The 27446-nt window shown below is 42.6% G+C and overlaps 5 protein-coding genes across 9 annotated transcripts; 2 read left to right on the plus strand and 3 right to left on the minus strand.

Annotated features, from left to right (window-relative positions):
• The first annotated feature begins 102 nt into the window (after positions 1-102).
• On the plus strand, positions 103-4884 carry zbtb8a (zinc finger and BTB domain containing 8A). Of its 3 annotated transcripts, none has more exons than XM_004566548.2 (4): positions 103-453; positions 1623-2485; positions 2580-2749; positions 2899-4883. In XM_004566548.2, the coding sequence occupies exons 1-4, from the start codon at positions 389-391 to the stop codon at positions 3214-3216; spliced, it is 1416 nt and encodes a 471-aa protein (XP_004566605.1). In that variant the 5' UTR covers positions 103-388; the 3' UTR covers positions 3217-4883. The 3 variants fall into 3 exon arrangements, with proteins under 3 accessions (XP_004566605.1, XP_004566604.1, XP_004566606.1); XM_004566547.5 differs by lacking the exon at positions 103-453 and adding an exon at positions 508-710 and having other exon boundaries at positions 2899-4884; XM_004566549.3 differs by lacking the exon at positions 103-453 and adding an exon at positions 726-1307.
• A 1281-nt stretch (positions 4885-6165) lies between these two features.
• On the plus strand, positions 6166-9468 carry hmgcl (3-hydroxy-3-methylglutaryl-CoA lyase). The gene is made up of 9 exons (XM_004566546.5): positions 6166-6316; positions 6484-6567; positions 6686-6793; positions 6904-6999; positions 7123-7271; positions 7365-7428; positions 7520-7708; positions 8568-8693; positions 8820-9468. The coding sequence occupies exons 1-9, from the start codon at positions 6221-6223 to the stop codon at positions 8919-8921; spliced, it is 1014 nt and encodes a 337-aa protein (XP_004566603.2). The 5' UTR covers positions 6166-6220; the 3' UTR covers positions 8922-9468.
• A 719-nt stretch (positions 9469-10187) lies between these two features.
• On the minus strand, positions 10188-12940 carry gjb3 (gap junction protein beta 3). 2 transcript variants are annotated; one of them, XM_004566545.4, is made up of 2 exons: positions 12836-12940; positions 10188-11959 (listed from the first exon to the last, which is right to left on the minus strand). In XM_004566545.4, the coding sequence occupies exon 2, from the start codon at positions 11910-11912 to the stop codon at positions 11052-11054; it is 861 nt and encodes a 286-aa protein (XP_004566602.1). In that variant the 5' UTR covers positions 11913-11959; positions 12836-12940; the 3' UTR covers positions 10188-11051. The 2 variants fall into 2 exon arrangements, with proteins under 2 accessions (XP_004566602.1, XP_004566601.1); XM_004566544.5 differs by lacking the exon at positions 12836-12940 and adding an exon at positions 12649-12803.
• A 2972-nt stretch (positions 12941-15912) lies between these two features.
• gjb10 (gap junction protein beta 10) lies at positions 15913-17940 on the minus strand. Its single transcript, XM_004566550.4, has 2 exons — positions 17799-17940; positions 15913-17410 (listed from the first exon to the last, which is right to left on the minus strand). The coding sequence occupies exon 2, from the start codon at positions 17315-17317 to the stop codon at positions 16532-16534; it is 786 nt and encodes a 261-aa protein (XP_004566607.1). The 5' UTR covers positions 17318-17410; positions 17799-17940; the 3' UTR covers positions 15913-16531.
• A 742-nt stretch (positions 17941-18682) lies between these two features.
• ppie (peptidylprolyl isomerase E (cyclophilin E)) lies at positions 18683-27303 on the minus strand. 2 transcript variants are annotated; one of them, XM_004566552.2, is made up of 10 exons: positions 27217-27303; positions 26844-26942; positions 26706-26749; positions 25451-25477; positions 24957-25038; positions 24768-24871; positions 24555-24678; positions 24252-24437; positions 19770-19912; positions 18683-18896 (listed from the first exon to the last, which is right to left on the minus strand). In XM_004566552.2, the coding sequence occupies exons 1-10, from the start codon at positions 27245-27247 to the stop codon at positions 18828-18830; spliced, it is 909 nt and encodes a 302-aa protein (XP_004566609.1). In that variant the 5' UTR covers positions 27248-27303; the 3' UTR covers positions 18683-18827. The 2 variants fall into 2 exon arrangements, with proteins under 2 accessions (XP_004566609.1, XP_076733478.1); XM_076877363.1 differs by lacking the exon at positions 27217-27303 and adding an exon at positions 27042-27185.
• Between the last annotated feature and the right edge of the window lie 143 nt (positions 27304-27446).

Here is a 27446-nt window from a genome sequence, read left to right on the forward strand (position 1 = left end):
TGAAACGCGCACTTTGCCTTGACTGTCTGGAGTGATTGTGACCCCGGTTTTTGTTGTTATATACATATAAAAAAAATTCTGAAATACGGGGGCAGATTAAAGACTCGGACCTGTGTGGTAAGGTTAGAGGAGCATCATGAGCCCTGCACAAATACTGTATGAATATCGCTCCTTTCGCAACGAGGGCGTCTGTTTAAACGGGGCACTGGGACTTTAAATGGCTCCTTGAACCCTCGGGCACCCAGTTAATAAACACCCACGTCAGCACTGTGCTCCAGTCGGTCTAACCGGGTTTCGGTCTTTAGGGCTGAGCAGGAAGTGCCTGACTGTGGACCCTGGACGAGCAAAGAAAAGAGCGGAGGGGGGGAAAGGCAAACGGGAATTAAACATGGATATGGTGGCGGACTTGGGGGCGAGCAGGCTGTACAGGGCGCCGGGTGAATCGAGCCACCAGTGAGTATCGATGGATTTTGTCAGGGGGGGTAAGAAGGCGTGGGGCGTAAGCGGGTCCTGCCGACACCTCGCGCCTGCGAAGCAGTCGCTCGCTTTGGGCAGCAGTCAAATCCTCCCCGCTGCTCGCCGGACCTCCGGAGAGAAGTGGGGGTGGTCTTGAGGATGAAAACGGGCGTGTTAGTGCGTCGTTGCCCTAGACTGTTACACAATGCGAATAGATGTGTTTTTCCAGCTCGCAGCGCGCTCACTTGCCGGAGGTTTGTGTCTGTTTTTCTATTGTGTGCTGGCTGAAGCCTGAAGTGGGCGTCGCTCCAGGACAGACAGACTGGGCTGCCCGCTTTCCTCTCGCAGGACTGCAGCACTGTCGTGTTGCTTTGTAGGTCGAAGGATGTCTGATTTTACGCGGAAGAGCTCGGTGGGGACGGTAGTCTTGATTTCGCGTGCCGTGAAAGGCACCGTGGAGTCCTGCGGGCGGGCGTTGCACCGTGGGTTGTCGGGCGCTGCGGAGGTTGTCACACAGCCGCGCTGATGGCTCATTAAACACGAAAGCGTGCAATCCCGAGCCTGCACGAGCACGGATTGAACAGGTTACCGTGAAATGAGAACTGTTCTGAAAATCAGGGTGCTGGACATTTTTTTTCTCTTTGCGTGTCCGGCTGCAGTGTTTTATTTTCTCTTCCTACAAGTCTGACGCGTTTACTCCATCGGGGGTTTCCGGAGCGCGTGAGACCTCAGAAATGATTAAAGGTTTTGTCACCCGATGCTCTCTGACTGACTTGAGTCGGGTGTAACCCATTAGGAGAAGATTTTGCCTGAAGGATCCTTCAACAAATCAAAATGCAGAAAAAAGTCAGGTGGGCGGGCCCTCTGCTGAGCCCGTGTAAAGACAAAGATGCAATAATTGACAGCTGCAAGCATGTGGTGATGCTGCTGTGTTTGTTATGCTCAGATCAGTGTGCCATGATTACCATTGTAGGCTGTTACCAGACCATTAAAATCCAGGAGCCCGTGTTTCCTTTATTTATCTGTTAATTTGGCATTGGGAGAAGTTCAGTAATAAATGTCCACCGGGTCTGCGGGACCTCTGTCATTTCTTATTTTCTTGATAAAGAAGTGAGTGTGTCCTGCATACAGAGCTAGTGAGCAAGCTGTCATGTTGTCTCCTGCAGGCAGCCTCAGAGGTGGTTCAACACGGCCGACATCACAGTGTCTCACCAAAGCAACATGCTGAAGCAGCTCAACCAGCAGCGTCGCCAGGAGCTTTTCTGTGACTGCAGTGTGTTGGTGGAGGGCCAGCTCTTCAGGGCTCACCGCAATGTTTTGTACGCCAGCAGCGGCTACTTCCGCATGCTGCTGTCCCAGGGGCCCGATGACTCTGTCAACGCCACCTTCGACGTCTTCAGCCCTGAGACCTTCACCGTCATCCTGGATTTCATCTACTCCGGCCAGCTGGACCTCTCCAGTCACAATGTGATTGAAGTTATGTCTGCAGCCAGCTACCTGCAGATGAACAACGTCATCAGCTACTGCAAGAACTTCATCAAGTCCTCCTTGGACATCAGTGTGAAAGATGAAGACAGCGATCGCTGCCTCAGCTTGTCTGAGACCTGTAGCTTTACCAGCGGAGCAGGAGAAGACTCCACAGAGCAGCATCAGGGCCCCTGCTCTGTTAGCCCTCCACCTGCGCTCTGGACTCGGGACAACTCCAGATCACAGTCTAGCTTTATGGGAAAGGACTCGGACCAGGATCCTTCGGCCTCAGCCCTGAAGACTGACCCTAACAGCCCTGTTAACGAGCTCAGTGCAGATGCAGAAGACCTCCAGGACCCTCAGGACCCTTTGTACACCTTGCCTGGATCAGAGCGTCGGCGTGGAAAAGGGAGCACAAAGAGGCGAGCGTCCAACAGCGCTCGGTCCAACCAGCACGAAGACTTGGACATCCAGGAGGCACGGACACGAAAGGCTGAAAAGGCAGAGGAGCTTTACGCTACTCTACCACCGATTGTGGGTGTTATTGGACACTTTAATAAAGGTGTGTGCTGCCAGAAGATGATGATGACTGGAATACTTGGACAGAGATGATAGGAAAAAGTCAAATGTCACAATTTCTCTGTTCCTCTTTGCAGATTCGAATCCTACCATGCGCTTCAAATGCCCCTTTTGCACACACACAGTGAAGAGGAAAGCAGACCTGAAGCGTCACCTGCGCTGTCACACCGGGGAGAGGCCGTATCCATGCCAGGCCTGCAATAAGCGCTTTACTCGCCTGGAGCATCTACGCAGCCATTTTGAGACAGTAGGTGTTTTCACAGCAGATGGTAAATTTACACTTTCTTCTGTGTCTGTGTCGGCTTACAGCTCCAGGAAAACAAGCTGCTAAACAAATTTACTCTAATATTGAATAAATCTTTATCCGATCTTTTCTTTTTCTTTTTAATCTCCCAGATTCATCAAGCCAGGAAGCTGGTGTGCAGGAAGTGTAAGTGTCAAGTGACCGAGGAGACCGGGCATGTGGTGTGTGAGGGCACGAGACGCTACCGCATGTGCACGGCGTGCATCCAGGAAGTGGGCTGTGACGACGTCCCCATGAACAGCCTGGAGGGGCACAACGAGGAGCCGGCACTGTTACTGGGCGTGGACGGGGAGGAGGAGGGGGACACAAAGAGGAGCTGGATGGTGACTGACGACGATGACCTGGCAGAAGACTCGGGCGCCGACCTCATCATCCAGCAAGTGGACGTCAGCGACGAAGAGCTGCAGTGAAACTGGACCAAAGTGTGCGTGTGTTTGTGTGTGTGCAGATGCGTAACCATATTTGAAGTGTTTGTGTTTTAAAGTGCCCCTGGTATGCTTATTTTCAGTTTAGGGGTTTACTACAATAAGTTTACATTCATTAGTATTCAAAAATCATTTTTCTCATATTGTACTGTGCATAGTGTTACTGCTGCTTCTCTTTTCACCATCGGCCTGAAATGATCTGTTCTAGGAAAGCGAGGTATCCAGCCAGAGTTACAAGTACCCCAGAGAGTACTTTAGCAAGAGCAGTTAATTAAATTACAATTTCATTAAAGAATTGATTGAACTTAAAGAATTTTTGGCAGATAATTAATTGAAAGTAATGGTTAAAAAGAAGAATTGGGCGAAAATAGTCATGCATAAATGATTCAAACATATAAGAAATGATCAAAAATGAAATATCCTGCTAAAAGCACAGCTAAAATCTTTAGCTAAGAGAATATGCAGTTCAAATGGTTCAATAGTGGATGAATATAACAGTTATATAACAGTTACAATTAAAACACAACAGAAAAATAAAACCTGTTTTCTAGGCTGTATTATAACACAACTAAAGATGGTTAGCCGTGCAGCATTTTTGTGATTTCTACTGTCATTAGTTTTTTTTTAAATTAAAAATGGAATAAAAGAAATTCACCAGGTCTTCAGTTCATCAGCCGGAGGGCACAAAAGCTTGTTTTCATTCTTCCAGCCTCGCAGAATACTTGGTTTGCTGACATGTTTTACATTTCGTTTGTAGAAAAGAGAAAAATGGCAGACTTTTAGGCAGCTGGTGCAACTGGATGTAGCTGAGGCATTCTTTGTTTAGCTGCTAAACTGGCATTTTACATGGTGACATAGAGAAGTAACGGAAGAACAGCCAGTTTCACAGGCAGTTTCACTTCAGTGTTTTGTGTGGGTGGGTGAAACTTTACTTTTAATAAAGGTGTGAAGAATAGGGAAAAACCCCAAAAGCTTAACAGGGGCACTTTAAAGCCATGCAGGAGAGTTTATGCATAAAATGTGGGATTCACTCATGTAAAAACATACGTTTATGATATGTTGTGTATTAGTTTAGTCTTTTCTTATCAGTTTGTTGAGCTTTGTCAGAAAAAAAATGAAGGTTTTCTGTTAAGCTTCATAAAGATATGCAGTATCTGAAGCATGCATATTATGTGTTTCCTTTGCTTCAATCATAATATGATATTATAATCTTTTCAATAAGCTTTTTTTTCTCTCGTGCATGAAAAGCTTTGGTCCTTTTGGCTGCTTTCTGCCAGCCTTTCAGCAAAAAGGTGAAGAACAGAATGATCACCTGTATCCTGTAGGGACAGTCTTTTTAAATGTTTTGTTATGATATGCAGTATGATACAAACGCATAATTTATTTGTTTGTTTGTTTGTTTGTTTTTTACTTTTGGACACATTAAAGATATTTTTATAAATTTGTTTCTGGGTCTTTAACTTTAATCACGAACAACCGAACGACTTCTCATTCAAAGGAGGCTCTGTTTTTTATTATTCTTATAGGAGTATTAAATGGTGTAAAGTAAGATAGAAGTAAAGTCATAGAAAAATAAATAAGATAAAGGACAACGATTGTGGGAAAACTGGTAACAGTGAAAAAGTGCAATAAACTAAACCTGAAAAAATTATAAAATTTTGTACATAGTTATGTCATCTTGGAACAAATACATCAGTATATACAAAAACTTTACAACTCTGAATGCAAATTGCATGTTACCAATAAAATCAATTCTGGAGTCATTACGGCATCTGTGATGGAAAAGTTTAAATAATAAACGACAAAATATTACAACAATGTTGAATATAACCTATTTAAACAGTTCTATAGTTTGCTTTCATAATGGTGTGTTTTGTAGACGCTGACAATGATTTTCTTACATCTTCAAGAATGTTCTTGGTTCGATGTTGTGGGGAGGTTTTTCTTAACCATGGAAATAATTCTGTGATCATTCACTTTAGTTGTCTGCTGAATTTCTTGCTATTCCTCTGATACACCTACTTTTGTTCTTTAAACCTTATTCTGAAAGTTCCTGTCGTGGAATTTTTTAGTAATAAAGTCTGCAACACGGTCAGCTGTGGTCAGGCTATTTTAATTACTGCATGCAGGAGAGCCAACACACATCAAACATCACAGTTCACAGTCATGCGAGCTCTGCCCTTAAGATGTTGCAGGTCTCTTTTATACCCACACACAGCTCTCGGTATCTTTTCCGTTACAACAGGTTTTTTGTCCCATGGGCTGTTGCTGGGCAGAGAGCAGTTTCCCATGAAGATCCCGGCACTGGTCTTCTTGGGAGTTTCGTCCTTGTACGCCCTTACAGTTAGCAGATAACACAGTGAAACATTGTTTCACAAGGTCATATTGACACATAATGTGAAAACTAGAATTTTCCCCATTACATTACAGATAAAAGCTACCAAACACAAGTTCAACACTTCGACAATAAATCAACTCTATATGTTTTATCTGGTTAAACTGCCTTGCCATTTACCACTGAAGCTCTGAAAATGAAGGACCACGAACACATAGTCTTTCATCCATAGTTTGCCACTGTAATAGTGTACAGATGCAAAATTACAAATATTGTGGACCTAATTATATTTTAAAAGGAAAGGAAACATATCTGGCCACAAGGAAAACCAAAAGTGAGCTAAATTAAAAATTAAAAGATAATAATTAATAATCTGGTTTTGCTTGAAGTTTCTTCCTGCTAACATTGAGTTATCTCGTTCCACTGTCCACAAGTGCTTGCTCACAGTGGGTCGTTTGATTTTGAGTGTATTGTAGAGGATACAAAGCGCCTGGAGGAAACTATTATTGTGATTTGGCGCGTCATAAATCATAAACAATTCTTTCAGTTCCACCCTTTCGCCCATAGATGGCGTCCACGCGGTGCTTTCGTGAGCCTGTGAGGACTCCGCGCCTGGAAGGGACGTCGTGACGTCAAACCGGAGGCTGGACCATCATGGCGACTGTCATGAAGCTCGTCCACAGGAACGCTTTAACGTCGCTTATGGGGCAGCACTGCCTGTCGTTCAGCTCCGCGGCGGCGCACAGAGCAGTGAGTTTGAATTGTGTGATATGACGCGCTGCTTAGATGCACGGCCGTGTTTGTCCGCTAGCTGTTAGCGTCCCCTGCTGTTATGCTAATTGTCGTTACATGTTCGAGGCCCCTAACCCTAGCTGATGGTAATTTAACACCACTTGTTTCTTCTGTTCGTGTTTTAGGCTGGAGTAAGAGCGGCCCAGGCTTTTCCAGGGAAGGTGAAAATAGTGGAGGTGGGACCAAGAGACGGCCTTCAGAATGAGAAGGTAGCGTGTGTTTACGATGGCGCAGGCGCATAGTTCGTGCTTTGCGTCACCAGGTGATAACAGAGTTGCCCGAGTTAGTTATGTCGATACTTACATAACCAACTCTTTGCACTTTCAGACTCTTGTACCAACAGAGGCCAAAATTAAATTAATTAACATGCTGTCAGAGTCGGGGCTGTCCGTCATTGAGGCTACCAGCTTCGTCTCCCCAAAGTGGGTTCCACAGGTGAGTATGCACACGCACACACAGTGCTGGCACATCCGGCTAAGGGCAATACACAAACTGCATGACTTCTTTCTGTCACTGCTGACCGGTTTCTGTCATCCAAATGTTAGATGGCAGACCAGGTGGAGGTGATGAAGGGTATCAGCAGGAAGCCCGGGGTGACTTATCAAGTCCTCACCCCCAATCTCCAGGGTTTCCAGGCTGCTGTGAGTGTCAAGCATCCAATCTCATCAACCGTCACTACATAAACATCCTCCATCGCCATCTTCACACACAATCGTTGGTGCTTCAGTTTAATTCCTCACAAGAAATGCTCTTATTTACTTCAGGTCAAGGCAGGAGCCCCAGAAGTAGCCATATTTGGTGCTGCGTCTGAGCTCTTCAGCAAGAAGAACATAAACTGCTCAGTAGATGAGAGTTTACAGCGCTTTGACGAGGTTATGAAAGCGGCTAAAGAGGCCGGTGTGCCAGTTAGAGGGTAAGAATAGTGGCCTCCCCTCAACTGTCAGCAGATCTTTAAATCACTTCAATTGCCCTCTAATTCTTGCTTATGTGCTTCTTGTCATCACAGTTATGTCTCCTGTGTCGTCGGATGCCCGTATGAAGGCAAGGTGGCACCTGAAAAAGTGGCACATGTGAGTTATGGCTTGTTTAAAAAAAAAAAAAAAAAGCAAAACTATTTTGCATTAATTGATGTTGCCGCTCAATCTGTCCTCTGCCTCACAGGTAGCTAAGCGGCTATACTCCATGGGCTGCTACGAGATTTCTCTGGGTGACACCATCGGAGTGGGAACTCCAGGCAGCATGACTAAAATGTTGGAGGCAGTGATTAAAGAGGTGCCCGTCAGTGCGTTGGCGGTGCACTGTCATGACACCTATGGCCAGGCTCTGGCTAACATCCTTGTAGCTTTACAGGTCAGGCTGGTTTGAGACTATTTTGTTTACACACACATATTTTAGGGCTGCCACAAACGATTATTTTGATAGTCGACTTGTCAGATCATGCATCCATTGGACCTGAAATGTACAGCTTATTGCTCCAGCATGTATCTGCTCTTACATAACTATCATTAGCTTACAGCTTAAAGTGTTTAAGGTATGTGCTCCCTAAAAATAAAGATACGATGACAGTTTATTAAAGATTAGATTAGGTAAAACTTTATTAAAAAATTGTTCTTGAATTCAACCATTTCTAAGACACGTGGGTGAAAATCACCTGACGTTAGTGTTCTAGGGTTAATCTTTGAGTAATGCAGAAGGATAATTGGGTGTCCTTTTAGCTGATCTGTTGTTTGCAGGATTGTACTCAAATATTTGATTTCTTTAGGCGGGGTTTGTATCATCAGGCTTGAGTTTGCCTCACTGTTGCCAGCTTGGGCGCTACTTTTTAACCTTCTTTAAAAAAATACAGAGGAAAAACATTATTTGTGGTTCTGCTTTTCGGAGCAGGAGAGTGAGGAACACCTCTCTGTACACCGAGTGAGCTGCAGCAAGGCTGACGCTTTTATTGTTTGTAAAGGGGGGAAAAGGAAGAGTTGTTCTGTTGCTTCCAATTTTCTTTCTGTGTGATTATATAGAGGAAGTCACATGACAGCCATTAACTTCCAGCTGGTGGTGCCATGTTGTTTGTGTGTATTTTTTCTTAATCACCCCATTTTGCTGTTGATTACCACTCAGTCTCTTTAAAAGAGAACCTGGTATTTTTGAATAGCTGCAGCTGGTCACTGTTGTCTGTTTTCCTGATTTCTATGCTTTGTGTTTGTTTGTTTTTCAGATGGGAATCAGTGTGGTGGATTCATCAGTAGCTGGACTGGGAGGCTGTCCCTATGCCCAGGGGGCTTCTGGGAATGTTTCAACTGAAGATGTAGTTTATATGCTGCACGGACTTGGAATTCAGACGGTAGGAGGACTTCAGACTTTGTCTGCGTCGATGCTGCTCGATCTGCTACCTGGCTGCTTGAAGATAATTACGACTTCCGTGCTTAAGTGCTCTAATATGACCTCTTAAATTTTGTCTGTACCCCAGGGAGTCGACCTCTCTAAGCTGATGGATGCTGGAGCTTTCATCTGTCAAACCCTCAACAGGAAAACCAGCTCCAAGGTGGCACAGGCAGCCTGCAAACTGTAGAGGAACGACAAACCAGAGGCTCTCTCTCTCTCAGACTGAACACTAAAGCGTGATTATGTAACCTGGAGCTGTCTGTGTTTTTTGTTTTTTTTTTTTGGGGGGGGGGGGCGGCGTTAATTTATCTTCTATGGAAGATCGGGATCAGTAGGCTATGCCAGTCAAATCGGAGTAAAATATCTAATTGGATATTAATATGACAGCATTGCTGGAACGGTGCCTTATGTAAAGTAAGTGTAATCACATCATGACCTGTGTGCCTGTGTTTTAATAGTGTGCTTGCATTAGTTTCCAGGCACTGGCGAAGCCGACATGATCGCCAGACTTTGTTTATAACAATAAATTATCCAGTAAGCATCTTGTGGGCATGGATGACATCACCGTTTGAGTTTCCATCATTCTCCATCCTCGACTCAGGCATTGAGCTGGCTGGTGAAAAACTGTATTGACACAGGTTATTTTTATTTTAAATGTATTTATTTTCAAATCTAAAATGCAAATGTTTCTGTAGACTTTGTTTTAAAAATAAAGATTGATAAATTGTCTTGAATCTTAAGGATCACCTGTGTCTTATCTGGTATGATTCGTGGCCTGAAAGGTAGCTATACCTATACTCACATTTATTTTGTGCTTTTTAACCGTACCTCACACCCACAGCCAATTTAGAGTCATCGGTTAACATGACATGTACGTCTCTGGGCACCAGAGAACATGCAAACTCCTCCAGAAAGGCCCCAGCTGGGTTTCAAACTAGTACCTTGTAACGATGAGTTTGCAATGCAAGTCAATGGAGGTGAGAGTGCATCTTCACCATTTCTATAGTAATTTTCCAGCTTGCGTAAATGACTCAGGATAAAAACGGTTCCTGCTACACCTTTTAAAACCGGCTTTGTGAGCCTGACAGGCAGATTGAGATTCCAGAAATGTCCGCTAAAGATCTTAGACAAGCAAAGCCCGTAGGAATGAGTCGGTGACCAAAATCTAAGTTATGTAGTTATCTAAATTCTAACTTGTTTACAAATGTGAAAGTTGTCAAACGTATGTTGATTTTTCAAATCAACGTATGTTTTTGAAACAACTTGAACATAATATAATGACAAGCAGACGTCCCACCTGATCACAGATCGGCCTAAAAAAAAAAATTAATCAAGGGGATTAAAGGCAGCTCTTAATAGCAACAAAGTAGAGGATGAAGCTAGGGCTGTTTTTAGACATTTTAGGCATTTGAACTGGCATGGAGTGACGCTCTGATAAAAGAACAAACAGAAACATATTCCAAACATTTAACATCTTTACAATTATAAAAATGAAATAATAACAAGGACAGGAAATACAATTCCTCAGAGCTTCCACAGTCGCCAATGAATGACTCACAAAAATACTTGAATACAGTTCCGTGAGCCGTGTGTGTGTCCACAGTCTTCCAGCACTGAATTAAACAGCAGCATTCCTTTCACCTTTAAAATCAACAGTGGTCTTGGATCAGACGGCGTTGTGTACAAGTACGTCAAAACACAGCGTGTCTACAGCATAAACTGAGACCAAGCAACATGTCTACCAAGGATTCAGAAGGAACAATGCAACAACAATAAATGCATTTTTTGTTACCATAGTTGATCCTAAATGCAATAGAAAACTCATTTTTTAAGCCAGTTTGCACAATTTCTACTATTCCTCAAACATACGTATCACCAAACGAGCCTCCACACTCTGCTGCACAACACTTTACTATAAAACTGGGAAAGGAAATCCATGATTTAAGTTCAAATTAAAATAAAGGGATCACAGAAGCAAAACGGGAAGTAGGGTGCTCAGACATGTGGATACTGGCAGGGAGGATTCATTACCACCACCAACCCCTCACCGCGCAGTGAACCTTTATTAAAAAATTCAAACCGCATATCACTAAAAGACCAATTTTGCTTCAAGCCAAAACAAAAGTTCATGTGCTTAAGTGTTGCATGTGGACACAAGGGTCCACAGGATGAATCCAGTACTGATGACTCAACTTCCAGGCTCTGACAGAATGTAGTTTGGCTCATTGTTCTGAGTCTCTCATTTTTTTAGTTCTGTCTTTGGATTGCAGCCCAAACTCTGCAGAGCTTTTGCTCTTTGGCCTGGTTTCAGCTCTGATCATGAGATAGATAGGTTAGGAGCAGAGGCTCGTATCTTCTCCTCAAGTCTGATTGCAGATGGTCTGTATGGAGGAGACTTGTATGAAGATTTGAGGAATGAAGGCTTTTCCTTTAGATCATGCTTCGACCCAACACGGTTGGAGTTGTTAAAGGGGTCCTCAAAGTCGTCATGTTGGATGTCCATGGCGCGGTTGCGTCTTTTAACCTTTTTTGCACACTGTACAATGCGCTTGTAGATGAGATAAAAGATCTCACAGATATTCAGGACGATGCAGAGGGCTGAAGCTCCGACCATGAAGTATGTAAAGACTTTTTTTTCAGTGGGGTGACCAATGTAGCAGTCCACAATGTTCGGGCAAGGCGACACTTCACACTTGACCAGCCTTGGCAGGTAGAAGCTGTTGTATATTCGGTGGAGGATATAGAGGAAAGCGATTTCAATGCCCGTCTTAGCAAAGAGGCTGATCAGGTAAGTCCACCATAAGCCGCCATGTTTCTTGCCCGTGTTGTTGTACAGCTTGGTGTTCTCACCATGCTTGGCCTTGTACTTGCGCTCACGGTCATCACGATACGCCACATGCATGACCACCATTAATGATGGACAGGTGACAAAGATGAGCTGCAAGGCCCATAGGCGGATGTGGGAGATGGGGAAGAAGTGATCATAGCAGACGTTGGCACAGCCGGGCTGCTTGGTGTTGCAGTCAAAGTCCTTCTGCTCGTCACCCCACACTCGTTCTGCTGCCACCACATACACCAACACCCTGAACACAAACACCACTGACAGCCAAAGACGCCCAAATGCCGTGGAGTATTTGTTCACCCCACTGAGGAGGGCTTGAAAGGTTTTCCAGTCCATGGTCTAGTCTGGCAGTTAAGTATCTTGGTAGCAGTTTCTCTTCAGACCTGGATGTGGTAAAATGAAGAATGGTTGAGCATATATTCACTATCACCTGAATTATCTGCTTTGAGACTCTGAACGTTAGTGTTTGTGAGCTCTTACATACGAGGCTTTCTTTAAAAATAAAAACATTTTCTTACTTAAAAGGAAAAAAATGGCACTGGATCTTGTAAAGCTGATTTTTTATTTAAAAACAGCTCCCACTTCTAATCTATCAGTGCTACCAGAAACACCCACAAACGCAATTATGAGGAGGCTTCGTGCCAGCTTGATCAAAAAGGAAATAGCTGAGCCAACACTAACACACCCAACCTTATACACATAAAATGTACTTTTTGGAACTTTATAGTTAAACAGTTAAACATTAAAAGGAGATATATAAGCACCAGTCCTATCATGTTAATTTGTTTATGAGTAGACGCGGGTTCTTGGAATCTTTACAGGTCGTTAAAAAAAGCCTTTTACGCACGGGCTGTCTTGGGTTTTGTTTAGTTTTTTGACTTTTTGGACACCGCGGTACGTACATGGCTCTTCTCATTCACCAGAGATAAATTACAGTTACGTAAATTGCTCCACGAAAGTCCGCGAATCGATCACTCAGCCTGCGATCATTTCCAGCTTGCGCAAACGCGAAGTACATTTACGAAGTTTAAATGTCAAAATCAAGAGGAGGAAGAAAAAGGTTTTCACTAACCCAAGAAGGTTAATCCATAATTGTTCCAAACCGATGCAAGCACGTGTTTATTCCCCGATGATCTGTCGTTTCTTTTAGTTCGTTTGACTCCTTTAGTGCACAGACTTGGCTCTGCTCGCCAGGTAAGGGAGCGCAGTGCTGAGAAATGTCTTTGTGGGTGTGGTTAATACGAAAGACTAGAACTTACCCCCAGATTTTCCTCATCTCCCTCTCTCCATGTGCCTCTTGTTCGCCAAGACAGTATAAAAACTATCACAGCAACGAACTGCGTTGTTTCCGGGTAATTCTGGTAGGATTTGAAAATACGGGAGCAATCACCACACTTGGTTCAAATGTACTGGTGGCAATCTGGGGACCACCAGGAATCATTCTGAGGGTCTGAAGATCAGACTTATCATCACTTCACAATGAATAAGAGTTTTCTTCCCCACACATGTACCTTCTGAGGTGTACCAATATTAATCTGACTGATTAAATCTCATCGAACAGCGTTAACGGGCATTAAACCCCTTCAATATATTACTTATTTATTTTTCAAAGGGTTAAAAGGCAAAGCACTTAGCTTCATTTTTTATGTTTGAGGATTCCAAGAACAGGGTTTGCTGCCTTGCCTCAACTTGTTTCTGAGTGCTTAACAGAGTAGACTAAAAGGAGGACACACCCTAAGGTGAATACATTTTTTGTTGTTATGTGTGACTCTTCCTCTTCATGTTGAAACTTTCCCTACACTACTTTTTTTTTTTCTTCTTTTAACGAGGTTAAAGCAAAAGATTAGACTTTTGTTAGCGGGGAGATCAGTTTATATATTTGTTTGATTTGTGTTCTTTTCTTTGTAAATGAATCAGTTTTCTTCTTTCAAGGCTGAATATTGTGTTTCCTTTATGCTTTTTGAAACGTCTACTCGTCTCAGATAACAACTCACAAACTCCCAGAACGCTCAAGCTCCTCTTCATTGTAAGATCATAAGCTGCAGCTTTTGTCTCCTCTTTATCATAGGTTAAAAACTATTGTATTATTTTGCAGATGAAGATCCTGTCTGGAACATCCAATGTCTGTTTGTTTGAAATTCCAGGGCCTTGCTACAACTTGCCAGCTCTTGTGCTGAAAGCATTTCTATTCAGTCTTTGAATACAAATAATATAATGCAATAACATAAGTCAGGTTTGTTTGTACTGTTTAGTATCACAAACACAATGCCCTAATGGGTTTGATACAGGCTCATAATAGCCATGTCTCCCCACCAAACACAAAAGTTAAAATAAGTCCAGGAAAAGTTCGCAGAAATCACAGAAGTTCCTGTTCAGGTGTCACATGCACGGTGCAAAACCAAACCTGATCATCAAGTTAAGTTACTGTTACTCTTTGCACCTTGTAAACCGCTTAAAAGACAAAGATATAATAAGAACTGTGAACCAGAACCAGGTGAAAATGTGCACAACCACAATTAATTCAACTGTATATCTTTAAATGCTTTAGAAAGAACTTCCTTTACATATTCCAGTCTTGCATTCAAACAACAAACACCTTTGTGTCATTTTGTAAATGTAAAAGCAACACTAGATGCAGATTGTTGGAGTGGTGCTCTCTTTAAATGACATGGCTGAACTTGAAGCTTCAGCTGTAGCTGAGCTTTTCAGGAAATCCTCTGAGGGCAGGGCAGCACAACATCAGCAATTCACAACTTAGATCAGTTCAGTGGACAGAAATTACATTCAATTCGGGGAGGGGTTAAAAAAAAGAGTCTTCTAGACTTTAAATGAAGAACTAGTCAAGGCAGATGAGGCACGCCTGGAAAAATGCAGTCTGTGACTCAACCGTGGCAAGTCTTTACGTGAGAGGCCAAAACAACAGGATAAACACTTCTCTGGTTGTGATGAAAGTAAGGAAACAGAACAGAGGAAGTTGGTGCAAGATGAGAAGATACACCAGGGAAGGTCTGATGATGAGGCTCATTAAAGAAAAGACCCACACAAACAGACCACATAGAACAAGCACAGAACAGAGCTGAACATAAAGCTGCTCTAAATTTCAGTGCCAGTTTATATTACACAATACTTTATGTGACGAAGGTTAATAAAGTTATTATTGGGTTATTGTCATCACCAGAAAATATCAACTATCAAAGGTCCACGTTCGTCTTGTGCCTTTTCCCTTGTGGAAGGATCCTCTAAAAGATCTTGGACTAATTTATGTTAATAAGCCAAATCATGACTGGTCACACTGCTTCAGGAAAACCTGCATTGTTCCATGACAGGAAAACATTATGGCCTTAACTACAGTTATTCTCATTTCTAATGCATCTAATTGTGCTGGACCTGGTGGGAAACAACCACCTATTCCAAAGTTTCTCCTACCAAAAGCCCCAAACTCAACAACAGCGAGTTAAATATATAAGACAATGTAAACTTGCAAATATTCTCATTTGTGGCAGACGGTACCAGTGAGTTTTGGGGGCATTAGTCAAATAATCTCAACTACTTAAGATTCTCTCAATCAATATTTAATTCATCTCTAGATGGGCCCAACAAGGACCTCTGGCAGCCTGGAGAATATTTCTGAAAGTTCAGGTAATTTTAAGGATCGCTTGACCTAAGTCATGTACACACATACCAAAACAAAATTTTCTGCTTAGTGCACATCTGTCATATTTCTGATGGCATTCCACAGTGAAGGTGAAAGTGGCTTTCCTGAATGTTATTACGATAATCTACAGACCTCAGGGGTAATTTTTGAAAAGAGTGTCTACTAAAATATACTTTAACACTTCCAGTTGAACATTCACGTCTACATGTCTCAATGAGAGCAAAAAACTCTCTCCTTAGATCTACTTCATCTCTCTTACAGTGTAAATACTGAAGCTGTCCATTCAGAATAGCAAATTCCTGTGCTGGGTGGATCCACACATCAGCAGGGATGAAACAAACCGAGGCGTGGGAGGTTCCTGCTCTGCCCGTTTTAAAGTACCAATCAACTGTAAAAAGTTATGAGGGCGCTGCTCATGGCAACAAAGCAATTTGTGCAGCCAATGAGAGAGGGCCTTATGAAACACACGGATGAAGGAAGAAAACAAGAGAAGAAAGTCTGACGCCTTAGTCCAACCACAGAACCTCTAATCCTTTTCTGGACAGGCCGCCTGCTTTACATTGTTCTGCATGGGAATCTGTTTACTGGAACTACAGCTCTCATTCTGAAGTTAATACAGTATATGCTGCAGTGTGTGGACCTCTAGGACTCAACCCTGCACTAATAAAAACACACTCAAAATGCAAAATTATAATCTTTAATGAAAAATAATCACAACAAAACTGCATCTCAGTACAGTGAAATATAAACACCCTGATATCACTGACTGCTCTTTGTTCTCTACTGCATGTACACAGGAAATACAGAAAGTAAAATGCAGCAACTTTCCAACCTTTTGATAAATAATGAAAAATACAGTTCACCAAGAGTCTGACACACTGAGTGTCTGAGTCAGAGGGAAAGACTGCACACAGTTTGAACCAAACATCTTGAGGCTGGGCAAGAGCAGAAGGAAAATCTTACACACAAACCACATGTGTTTGTAAAACCTTACTCGCCAAACCAGCGAGTGACTCATGTATTTGATCTCAAGGCTCAGTTGGACACCGCTTTGCACAAATTGTTTTTTATTCCCTGCAAGGGCTAAAGAAATGTAAACTGTAAAATAAGTCCCTACAGCAGAGAGGAGTGCAGAATTTAAACTTTTAAAACCATATAGAATAAACTACACTGCAGTTCAGTCTCTGAGAAGAAGAAAAATCTTCTGTCAAGTCTTTTAAGGAAGTTGCTGTAGAATGGCGAGAGACAGCTTTGCTTTCCCATGTCTTTTTCATAAAGTCTGTGTAATGTTCTCAGTATCTCAAGATACGACGACATAGTACGGCGTCTTTTTAGTGGTGCCTTGTTCCGCTGACTTTAGAGCGTTTGCCTCCATCAGTTTGCTTCCACTGGACATTGAGTGGGTGATGACCTGACGAGAGTGATGGGCTGAGCTGAGAAACTCATGGCAGCGTTTTCCGACTAGGTAGAGGATTTCAAAAAAGGAGAGGAGGATGCAGGCCAAGCTGGTGACCACCATGAAGATGGTGAAGATTCTTTTCTCAGTAGGCCGAGAGATGAAGCAATCCACCGTGTTGGGGCAGGGATCCTGTGCACACTTAATGAGACTGGGGAAGCTGTAGCCCTCGTACATGTGGTAAACGAGGAAGACGAAGGTGGCGTCCACGCCTATTTTGAAGACCAAAGTCAGGATATAGGTCCACCACAGGCCTCCACGCTTCTTGCCCGTGTTTGGGTAGAGACGCTTGCAGTTCTCGCCATACTTTAGCTGATTTTTCCGTTCTCGGTCCTCCCTGTAGGCGACGTGCATCACCACCAGGAATGAGGGGCAGGTGACGAAGATAAGCTGGAGGGCCCACAGGCGCACATGGGAGACGGGGAAGAAGTGGTCAAAGCAGACATTATGGCAGCCGGGCTGATTTGTGTTGCATGTGAAGTCTTTCTGTTCATCTCCCCACACCTTTTCTGCTGCCACCACAAACACCAGAATTCTGAAGAGAAAAACAACCGAGAGCCAAACTCTGCCGAAGGCTGTGGAGTATTTGTTCACTCCGCTGAGGAGGCCCTGGAGAACTACCCAATTCATGATGACTTTTGTTCACAGTCTGTCTTCTCTTGCTGCTGATGGAAGAGAGAGGCAGCCGTTGGTGGAACAGACCAACGTGAGGGATGAACTAGCCTGAAACAAGAAGAAAACGCAGTCGAATCACAAATGCATAAAAAGGGAGAAGAAACAAAGTGTGGAGGAGCTGGGTCATAAGCGTACACGTTTGCGTGTTTACACGGATTTGGGGCGACAGTGAAATACACAAATCCGTGTAACGCGAGCAGAAAAGAGACTAAAAACGTATACAGTGTGTTTTCAGTTGCAAAATGTCTGACTTTGGCAATCATCTGCGTGCGGAGTCTCAATCCGTCAAGTCAAACCAGCCTTTCCACTTCACACAGTTTTAACAGTTAACGCGTAATAGCGCAAACCAAAGTAGACAACAAGCACTAAAAATCCACTGAAACAAACTCGCTTTAATATCTGAGCAACTCCTTTACACATGTCTGTGAATACTCACAGTTTAAACCCAGATGTCGCGGTTCAAAGTCGGAGCGCAGGAGCGGAGTTTGGACGAACCTCTCCGATGACACTCTCGGAACATTTCCCGACAGGATGGGAGTGGAAGGGGCGGAGTCGCTCGTCTGCCTCGAGCTCAGTGTGTTCAGGTGAAATAACTGCTCCACCTAGAACGTGTTCAGTCATGGGGAGTTATTTTGGCTGCTTTGAAATATGCAACAATAATTCCGATGCAACTTTTTTTCCTCCTCGCTGTTATTTTTTAGAAGACTAATTAAAAATCAATGATGTGGTGGATCCTGTTCAGCTGGGAAACAACAAGCTTAAGCAGAGACAGGCAACAGGCACAAGTTAAGGTAAACTGAAAGAATGCATATGTCTATTTACACTGTCTGCTGCACGTTTGTGCTAATTTGCAGTTTTTTTTATCTGCATATTCGCTAAATAACGTTTCCCGAACAAAAGTCATTTCAACATTAAAATTTTCTGTAACGCCAAACGTCTACTTTCATTCTTGTTCTAAATGTCTTTACATTAGAGTTAGATTTATTTAAGTATATTATGCCTAATTTGCATATTACTCTTTGCTTTATATTTTGCAGTTCACATTAGATATTCCTGGATTGGAACCGGCCCCTCTCTACTTTTGTGAGGGGCAGCCAAACGGAGGAAGCGAGCTTTAAAGGGAGGATGGTCTTTAAGTGAGTTGCACTAAAACCCAGGTTAAGATTAATTGGGATTATTTGAATCATGCAAGAATAAAATTACGAAGCATATTAGGTCCCTGTAACCTTGCAAAACCATACAACAGTAAATATGTGCAAAAAATGGCCTTCACTGTGGAGCTTTGAATAGGTAAGCAGATAAGACAATCAAAGAAACATGTTTCATTATAAAATGAGTTTATTGAAATATTTACATGGCAGAAGATCTGGTTTCAAAGTACAAAACAGCAAAAGGTCATCTTGCTCTCAGACATGTGCCGCTTACACACACACACACGCACACACACACACACAGTGCTTTTTATTCACACATACTCTCCACAGTCCGAGATGATCACTTTCTGCTTCGGCTTTCCGTCTTTGGTTCCCTGAGCCTGCAGAGAGAAAACAACAACAAGTTATCTGACATGACACGATCGTTCACTGTCAGTCCTTTAAATGGTAAATGGCCTGTATTTGTATAGCGCTTTACTAGTCCCTAAGGACCCCAAAGTGCTTCACACATTCAGTCATCCAGCCATTCACACACTGGTGATGGCAGCTACATTGTAGCCACAGCCACCCTGGGGCGCACTGACAGAGGCGAGACTGCCGGACACTGGTGCCACCGGGCCCTCTGACCACCACCAGTAAGCAACGGGTGAAGTGTCTTGCCCAAGGACACAACGACCGAGAGTGTCCAAGCCGGGACTTGAACCGGCAACCTTCCGATTACAAGGCGAACTCCCAACTCTTGAGCCACGATTTAAAAGTGACATCTACAGGGCCACAGTAGTCCAAGCTGTCTCTGCAGATCATTCCAGAAACAGGGAGCCACGCGTTTGAAAGCGTTGTTGTCCGATTCTGTTCTGAATGTTGTGAGAGCTTTTATACTAGTATACTGAACATTCTACCCCCATATTCAACATCCTTTGCTCTCCACCATCTCTCTTCTGCACATGTCCAAAACATCTCAGCATCGCTTCCTTAACTTTGTCTCCAAGCTGCACAACCTGGGCTGTTCCTGAGAATTTTCTAAACAGAAGGTCCACCACTGAAACGCTCCAGATGCAAAATGAAGGCGTGAAAAGGCGAAACAAAACTGTGCTGGAGAGGTCTGTGCACCCATCCGGTGCATTCCCAGGTTTATGGAGCACAAATACTGGTGTATATTGAAAAAGAACAGTTTTTTCTTAACAAAAACCTTTACAAAGTGAAACAGCCAACACCATTATAAAGAAAACTCCTACTGCAGCTTTGACCCTTACCTCCATTGCCCTGAGTACATCCATCCCCTCCACCAGCTCTCCAAACACCACATGTTTGCCATCCAACCAGTCCGTTTTGTCAGTGGTGAGGAAGAACTGAGAGCCGTTTGTGTTTGACCCAGAGTTCGCCATGGAGAGTTGCCCTGTGTGCATAGGAGACAACAGTTAGTCAGTCAGCCCTGCCTGAGTCTAGTTCTGCTCGAGGTTGCTTCCTATTAAAAAGTAGTTATTCCTTTCCACTTTCATCAGGTGCTGCACATAGGGGATCATCAGATTTTGGGGGTTTAGATCAAATACCGTAGACCATAAACGATCTGCTTTAGTGAATTGGCAGCATTTCAATAAAACTAGCTTCAACTCTTTCCATCCATTCGCTTCCGCTTGTCCTTTTTCAGGGTCACGGGAGCCTATCCCAGCTGTCGCAGGGCTAACACACAGGGACAGACAACCATTCGCACTCACATTCACACCTTTGGGCAATTTAAATTAATCAATTAACCTATCCCCAATAAGTGCATGTCTTTGGTGGGAGGAAGCCTGAGTACCCAGAGAGAACCCACGCAAACACGGGGAGAACATACAAACTCCACACAGAAAGCCCCCGGCCTGATGGTGGAATTGAACTCAGGACCTTCTTGCTGTGCGGCAACAGTGCTAACCACCATGCCACCCACCACATTCAACTGAATGTGGAAAATATGTTGTTACAATATGTCTGCACAAAGTCTGTGATAACATTACCAGTATTGCAATGATAAAACGTGTGTATTAGCTATACAGGCCTATTGTTCTTCTTTATCAGGTCCAGTCTGCTCGCATAAGCACCAAACGCTGAATAGCCTCGATCCACTCAATCAACAAAAGTAAAAGAATTCAAACATGCTTTTACTGAGGTCAAAAATCTGAGGGTAAATACATGCCACGAGTAAATAAAATAGCTTTTCTTATTCACTGTGGATTTTGCAATGTTCGTTCTGCACGTTCATATAACAATGATGAAGAAATTATGATTTATCAGTCATCTCTATGTCATGAGTCTAAAATCATGCCTTCTGTGCAGAACCTGCCTACATATAGCAGTGCTGATAACCCAAACAAAAACCTAGAGCACCATGATAGCTGGGTAACATTCTTTGTGTTATGACAGGGAATGCACACGTTAACACGCTAATAAAAATATAAGACTCTTGAAGTTACATTTTTAGCCTCTCAGCAGGTAACAAAAAGTTATAGATTAGAAGTGGCACTACGAATATTACAGTAACACACCTGCCAGGTTTCAAGTGATCACAGATCGAGTTTGTCACTGAGATGAGTCTTCCATGTAGGATTTGTTACTGCAAACTGTGAGCTATTCCAGTATTTACTTTCCTTTAGTCAGTTTGTTGAGTGGGTTGTGCCTACATAGTTAATCATGTAGCCTGCAAACTACTTTAAAAAGAACTCAATTTCATCTATAACGCTAATTTTAAAAAAGCCTTTGCGTCAGTAAAGTTCAAAAAATCCACCAGTAAGGTTCATTCTTCGTTAAGGCATTACTGTAGTTTTCAGGCTAATAATCCTGAAGTGCCAGAATTACACTTAGTGCCATTTATGTTAAATAGTAATTGACAGTAGTGTTAGTTTAAATAAGTGTTAATTAAAAGTCAGATAAAAAGATTATTATAGCAGCTCTTAGTTACGATGGTATGAGAAAAGTGGTGAGAAAAGTAAGTTTGTCATGAAAAATCCCACTTGTTTGACTCGTGTGAATGCGATTGGAGGATGGACTGATCTGTTACACTCGCTAACCTGTGACTGAATTCTTGACACAAGTCTGTCAGCGAGTTATTTGTTTCCTCACTTGATTTACGAGTTTTCAGCTACATATGCAAAGAATTCCAAATGTCAGCAACAGCTCTTCAGTCATGCCACGTTGCTTTTCAACGCTTTAGCAATCACAGGTTTGAAACAAAAATGCTGGCGTGTCCAATCTGGTCGTAGGAACAGGAAGTACGAGCCAACACACCTTTGTCTTTTGTTGCGCTTCTGACGTAAATCACAAAAGAAATGATTCACACTGAAAGACCCATTTTTCCAGTGTTAACAAATCTGGAGACTCTCACCGGATGCTCCTAATTTTATTCTTGGTGATTTTAACAATTGTAATCTTAAGAAATCACTGAACAATTTCTTTCAATATGTCACTTGTCCTACAAGGAATAACAAAACGCTGGATTTGTGTTATGGACCAATTAAGGGGGCATATAAGTCTGTGGCCGGACCTGCGCTAGGTTCTTCGGATCACAATGTTATTCATCTCCTCCCTGCTTACAGATCTGTGATTAGGAGGGAGAAGGCCTGTGTGAAGCGGACTAATGTCTGAACAAAAGACAGTTGTGTTGCCCTTCAGGGGTGTTTTGATTGCACTGACTGGTCCTTGTTTCAAGAGAGCACTTCTGATTTGGATGAACTCACCGATGTGGTGTGTAGCTACATCTCTTTTTGCAAAGACTCTGTGGTTCCAGTCAGAGAATTTAAGACTTTCCCTAATAACAAACCGTGGCTCTCTAAAGATATTAAGGATCTGATTCTTAAAAGGAAAATTGCTTTCAACGAGGGAGACGTTCCCACTATGAGAATATTAAGGAAGGAGGTGAGGGCTGCAATAAAGATTGCCAAGATGAGGTATAGAAATAAGATTGAGGCAGAACTCAGCAGTAACAACCTCAAAAGAGCTTGGCTTGGTATGAAAACAATGGCAGGGCTACACACGAAAGGTAAAAGTAATATTACCTTAGAGGGGTTTACCTCTGACAAACATCTGGCAGACAGTCTTAACAGTTTTTACCTTCGTTTTGAGAACTTTGACTGTTCTAGGCAGACCAGCACACTGAGGGAAAAGACTATCACTCCCCCATCAATTTGTATTGATGAGAGGGGGGTAGATAATCTTTTTAGACACACTAAAAGCAAGAGTCCTGGACCTGACAACATCTGTGGACAGGTACTGAGAACTTGTGCTGATCAGCTGAGTGGGATTTTTCACTATATCTTCTCACTTTCTTTAGAGCTACAGACGGTACCTAAGATTTGGAAACATGCGATCATTGTTCCTGTTGCTAAGGGCAGTTCTCCTAAGGCACTGAATGATTTTAGGCCTGTGGCTCTGACTTCTTTAGTGATGAAGACATTTGAGAAGATAATTAAGAGGGAGATTTTAATGCAGGTTGAACACCATCTTGACCCCTTCCAGTTCGCCTATAGAGCAGGAAGAGGTGTGGAGGATGCTGTTGTCACACTCCTGCATCTCTTGTATAAGCATCTTGAGGCCCCTCACACCCATGCAAGATTATTATTTGCTGACTTTTCATCAGCATTTAATACAATTCAACCCCTCTTACTTGCTGACAGGCTTTACAATCATTTCAAGCTTGACACTAGTCTGGTCGGCTGGGTGACAGACTTTCTGACTAATAGGTCACAATGCGTGAGGGTAAATCATGTCTTTTCTGATGTGCTCTCCTCCTCTACTGGATCACCCCAGGGTTGCTGCCTCTCTCCCCTTCTGGTCATTCTGTACACGAATGAGTGTCGCAGCAATTTCACGAACAGACATATCCTGAAGTTTGCTGACGACACAGTGATCGTCAGTCTTCTAGTGGGGGACGAGTCAGGCCATGGACAGGTTGTAGATGATTTTGTGAATTGGTGTGATGAGTCCTTCCTGTCACTTAATATGTCAAAAACTAAAGACATGATTATTGATTTTAGGAAGTCCTCTTATAGCTCATCACCCACTATCATTAAAACTGCCGTTATTGGGATCGTTGAGAGTTATAAATATCTAGGTGTGGTACTTGACCATAAACTGTGTTTTGAATCTCATGCTGATGCCACTACTAAAAAAGTTCAACAAAGACTGTTCTTTTTAAGGAAAATGAGATCTTTTAATGTCTCATCCGAGATGTTGTCTTTGTTTTATAGAAGTTTTATCAAATCTGTGATGTCTTTTTGTATCGCTGCCTGGTTTGGTAACCTGACGGTGAAGAATAAGAATCGGTTGGGACTTCTGGTAAAAACTGCTAGCAAAATTTCAGGGCGCTGGCAAGATGGACTTTTGGCCATTTACAATAGAAATGTGCTTAGAAAGGCTCATTCTATTATTAATTGTTTGAACCAACCACTTCACAGTGAGTTTGAGTTGTTGCTTTCCGGCCGTCGTTTTAGAGTACCTCCGAGGAGGACTAAAGGACTCCAGGTCTCTTTTATCCCCACTGCATCTTCTCTCCTCAATGGCAAATAACTGTCCTTGGACTTTCTATCACTATTATTGTCATTATTATTTTATAGTATTGTTCTGTTTATTTATATCCTGCTGCTAAACTAATTTCCCCTTGTGGGACAATAAAGAAATTGAATTGAATTGAATCAGCTAAAAACCAGGAGCCTTGTTGACATGCTTCACTGCACCTTCTCAGAACAGTATAAACGACTGCTCACCTGGAGCTGTGTGTTTAAGGACAAAGTTTTCATCATCAAACTTCCGGCCATAGATGGACTTCCCGCCGGTGCCGTTGTGGTTGGTGAAGTCGCCTCCTTGGCACATAAACTGAGGGATGATGCGGTGGAAGCTGCTGCCCTTGTAGCCGAAGCCCTTTTCGTGAGTGCACAAGCAGCGGAAGTTCTCTAAAATTAAAGAGAAGAGTTGTTCTAACAGATAACACAGGTTTCTTTCTACACACATGGAGACCAGTTCAAAAAAAGAGGAAAAATTTGGGATTTGTAGCATATACACATACACACCTGCTGTCATGGGAACAATGTCAGCCCGGAGCAGGAAGCGCAGTCTCCCTGCTGGCTTGTTGCCGATCTTTATGTCCATGTAGACCTGAGGATTTACTCTGCCCTTTTTAGCCGGAGGCTCACCCTGCAAGAACAAATTACCGCCTCACATCTTAACAGATTTATAAAGGGAAGACCTCACAGAGACACAGATTAGAAGTGAAATCCTCTCACCTCCTGAGCTGTAGTTTGGGGTGTTTCTCCAGCTGCTGCCTCTGCCTCAGCTTCTTCAACGGTCTTCCCAGAAAACTTTTTCAACCAGTCATCATCCGACCACACTGCAGGAAAGGAAGACTTAAAGTTTGAACCGCTATTGTTTTTTTTAAAGAGACAAACAAAATGTATGAAATGTTTGTTATTCACCTGGTCGAGAAGAACCTTCTTTGATTCTCATGGGTTTGGCAATATTGACGCGGACAGTCCTTCCAAAAAGTTCAGACTCATTCTAGAGGGATAAAAAAAACATTTTAACAATAATCAAGCAGATTAAGGTTTTTAACAGAGTGACGTTATCTGTGAGTGTCTGCATAACAACCATACTAAGAGCTGCTCCAGATCTCAGACTACTAAGGAAACCTGCTTCAGTGCTTCCTTTAATACCTAATTTAGCAGATGATACACTAGACTGTCCTTTATGACACTTAATGAAAACAAATGATCAGGTGACTGCTGTGTTTTCAATCATGTGCCACGACTTTCTAATATTTAGGGTCGTGGTGGGGTTGGGGACTATCCCCGTTGTCATAGGGCGGGAGGCGGGGTACACCCCGGATAGGTAAAAGGGTTCTTTTGATGCTGTTTTTTGGCTATTCAATGGGAATAACGTCTCTGGTCTAGCAGTTATATGAGAAACTTACCATGTTATCAATAGCTGCTGCAGCATCCTGCAGAAGATGAGAAAGAAGCCGTAAATAGGTTATGAGGACAGAAATATGTTTCTCCTGAAGTCACCAATAACCATTCAAATGACTCACTTTGGTAAATTCCCAGCTCTTAAAATGGCAAGATGCAGATGAACGCTAATTAATGACGAATACCCAAGTTAATACTAACTGATGATGCCACGCCAGAGAACAAACAAAACTACTTCAACAAGGAAGTGGAAGATCATATTAAGATTTAATACATTGTCATTTTTAATTTAAATAAAAGTATACAGAGCAAGATCATCATGTGCATAAAATAATCTGTGATTGGGTCATTTTACCTCAGTTCATCAAATTAAAACAACAACAACAAAAAAAGATGGATATTTCAAAAACGAGAGAGAACATCAAACTTTTTTGATATAATATGAACACAAACTTCCTCTTCCTAAAAGCGATGACTTGGATTTGGTAGGTAGTGTCATACCTGTGGAATTACACACTCGAGATGAATGAAAAGGTGTTTTTGTAATATGTGTAAAACCATTCACCTAATGTGAACCCTGGCCTTAAAGATACTATGTGCCTTACTGGGGATTTATGCTTCAGTGAGAAATATTATAACTGCAAACCCCTTTGAAACCCTACATCCTAACCTACAGCATAACATGATGTCCAGCTCCCACAAAATCTAACTACATGTGGGGTCGATGCAGCCCACAGCTACTGTGAGTGGCCTGCCGCCGTCAAGCAAATTCCTGGAGGATGATGGCTGAAACTATCAGAGTGGATGTGAGAGAATGTACAAAGAAGTGGAAGAACTGGAGGGACAAGTATGTTTGACCCTTAAAAAAACTGATCATACAAGCACAAGGACCCAGGAGGGAAAAAAAAGTAGCAGTGTTTTATTTGTTTCTATCATAACTCACAGCATATAAAGCACCAGGACATGACTGTTATCTAGCTTTGTAGATAACAGGTTTTTTAAATGATATCGGAGGAATATCCAAACAGCTGCCTATCTTCATCCCCATTAAGTATATTTAGTAAGATTTTTAATGACAGCAGGGACCTGACATTTTGCATAATCATTATTAAAAAGAAATTTTTGCCTGGAATTTTTTTTCAGGAAAATCTGACCTGACATAGAATGACCCAACGATACTTGTTCCACTGCTGTATCATTTACATAATACCGTTAATAGGCTAATATTAGCACACTGTAGGCTGTATACGCCGGACTCACCTCTGCAAGCTCAAATTCGATGAATGCAAAACCTCTGTGCTTCTCTGAAAATGTAAAGCACAAGACAAAGCCAACACTTTCATCTTGTGCTGCTGCAGGGTTTATTGTTAATCGTGGTTAAAACGGTCCTGATCTTACCCGTTTCATAGTCCAGCGGGATCTGGATGTCGATGATGTCTCCAAAGGGAATAAAGGCAGCATGGAGCACCTTCTCATCCACCTCTTCTGCTAAACCACCTGACGTAAACACGCATTTTTAAGATCCGCATTCCAAAAAAGGGAAAAACACTTTCAACAAATACAGTGTAGAGAGCTGGAATAACGGACAGTATTTACATGCCGGGTTAAACGTGAGCTCATTTTTCGGGCTAAACTTCGCTTTCGCGCGTCTTTGTCGTGTTCCTGACATGCGCAGAATTACTGTTACGATACAGATTTATAATACAGTCGTAAACTCGTAAGCTACATACACTCAAACAGCGAAAATTTAACAAAAACGGCCATAACGTACCCACATACAACACCCGCTTGTTAGCCGCCATATTGGATTTAACCCTTCAACTTTGAACCCAGCAGCTTCCTATTGGTGCAGAGAACCAGAACTAAAACAGGCAGCCTCGGATTACTGAACTCTACCGCCCCCTGTCGGAGGAACCTCCCATTATTACAATAAACTCTGAATTTTACTTCAATTTGGATTTAAATATTTGTAGTTTTAAAGCCACGATGCAATCTGATCTT

The sequence above is a fragment of the Maylandia zebra genome, linkage group LG19 (assembly GCF_041146795.1).
Source record: "Maylandia zebra isolate NMK-2024a linkage group LG19, Mzebra_GT3a, whole genome shotgun sequence".
In the NCBI taxonomy this organism is placed as follows: domain Eukaryota; kingdom Metazoa; phylum Chordata; class Actinopteri; order Cichliformes; family Cichlidae; genus Maylandia; species Maylandia zebra.

Coding starts and splice junctions, on each gene's coding strand:
- zbtb8a (XM_004566547.5), top strand. CDS start 616: ATGAAAACGGGCGTGTTAGTGCGTCGTTGCCCTAGACTGTTACACAAT. Junction 711..1,622: donor AGCGCGCTCACTTGCCGGAG/GTTTGTGTCTGT, acceptor TGTCTCCTGCAG/GCAGCCTCAGAGGTGGTTCA. Junction 2,750..2,898: donor TACGCAGCCATTTTGAGACA/GTAGGTGTTTTC, acceptor TTAATCTCCCAG/ATTCATCAAGCCAGGAAGCT.
- hmgcl (XM_004566546.5), top strand. CDS start 6,221: ATGGCGACTGTCATGAAGCTCGTCCACAGGAACGCTTTAACGTCGCTT. Junction 6,317..6,483: donor CCGCGGCGGCGCACAGAGCA/GTGAGTTTGAAT, acceptor TTCGTGTTTTAG/GCTGGAGTAAGAGCGGCCCA. Junction 7,272..7,364: donor GCCGGTGTGCCAGTTAGAGG/GTAAGAATAGTG, acceptor TTGTCATCACAG/TTATGTCTCCTGTGTCGTCG.
- gjb3 (XM_004566545.4), bottom strand. CDS start 11,912: ATGGACTGGAAAACCTTTCAAGCCCTCCTCAGTGGGGTGAACAAATAC.
- gjb10 (XM_004566550.4), bottom strand. CDS start 17,317: ATGAATTGGGTAGTTCTCCAGGGCCTCCTCAGCGGAGTGAACAAATAC.
- ppie (XM_076877363.1), bottom strand. CDS start 27,114: ATGTCAGGAACACGACAAAGACGCGCGAAAGCGAAGTTTAGCCCGAAA. Junction 26,943..27,041: donor GCTCACGTTTAACCCGGCAT/GTAAATACTGTC, acceptor TGTTTACGTCAG/GTGGTTTAGCAGAAGAGGTG. Junction 25,039..25,450: donor CAGCAGCTATTGATAACATG/GTAAGTTTCTCA, acceptor TTATCCCTCTAG/AATGAGTCTGAACTTTTTGG.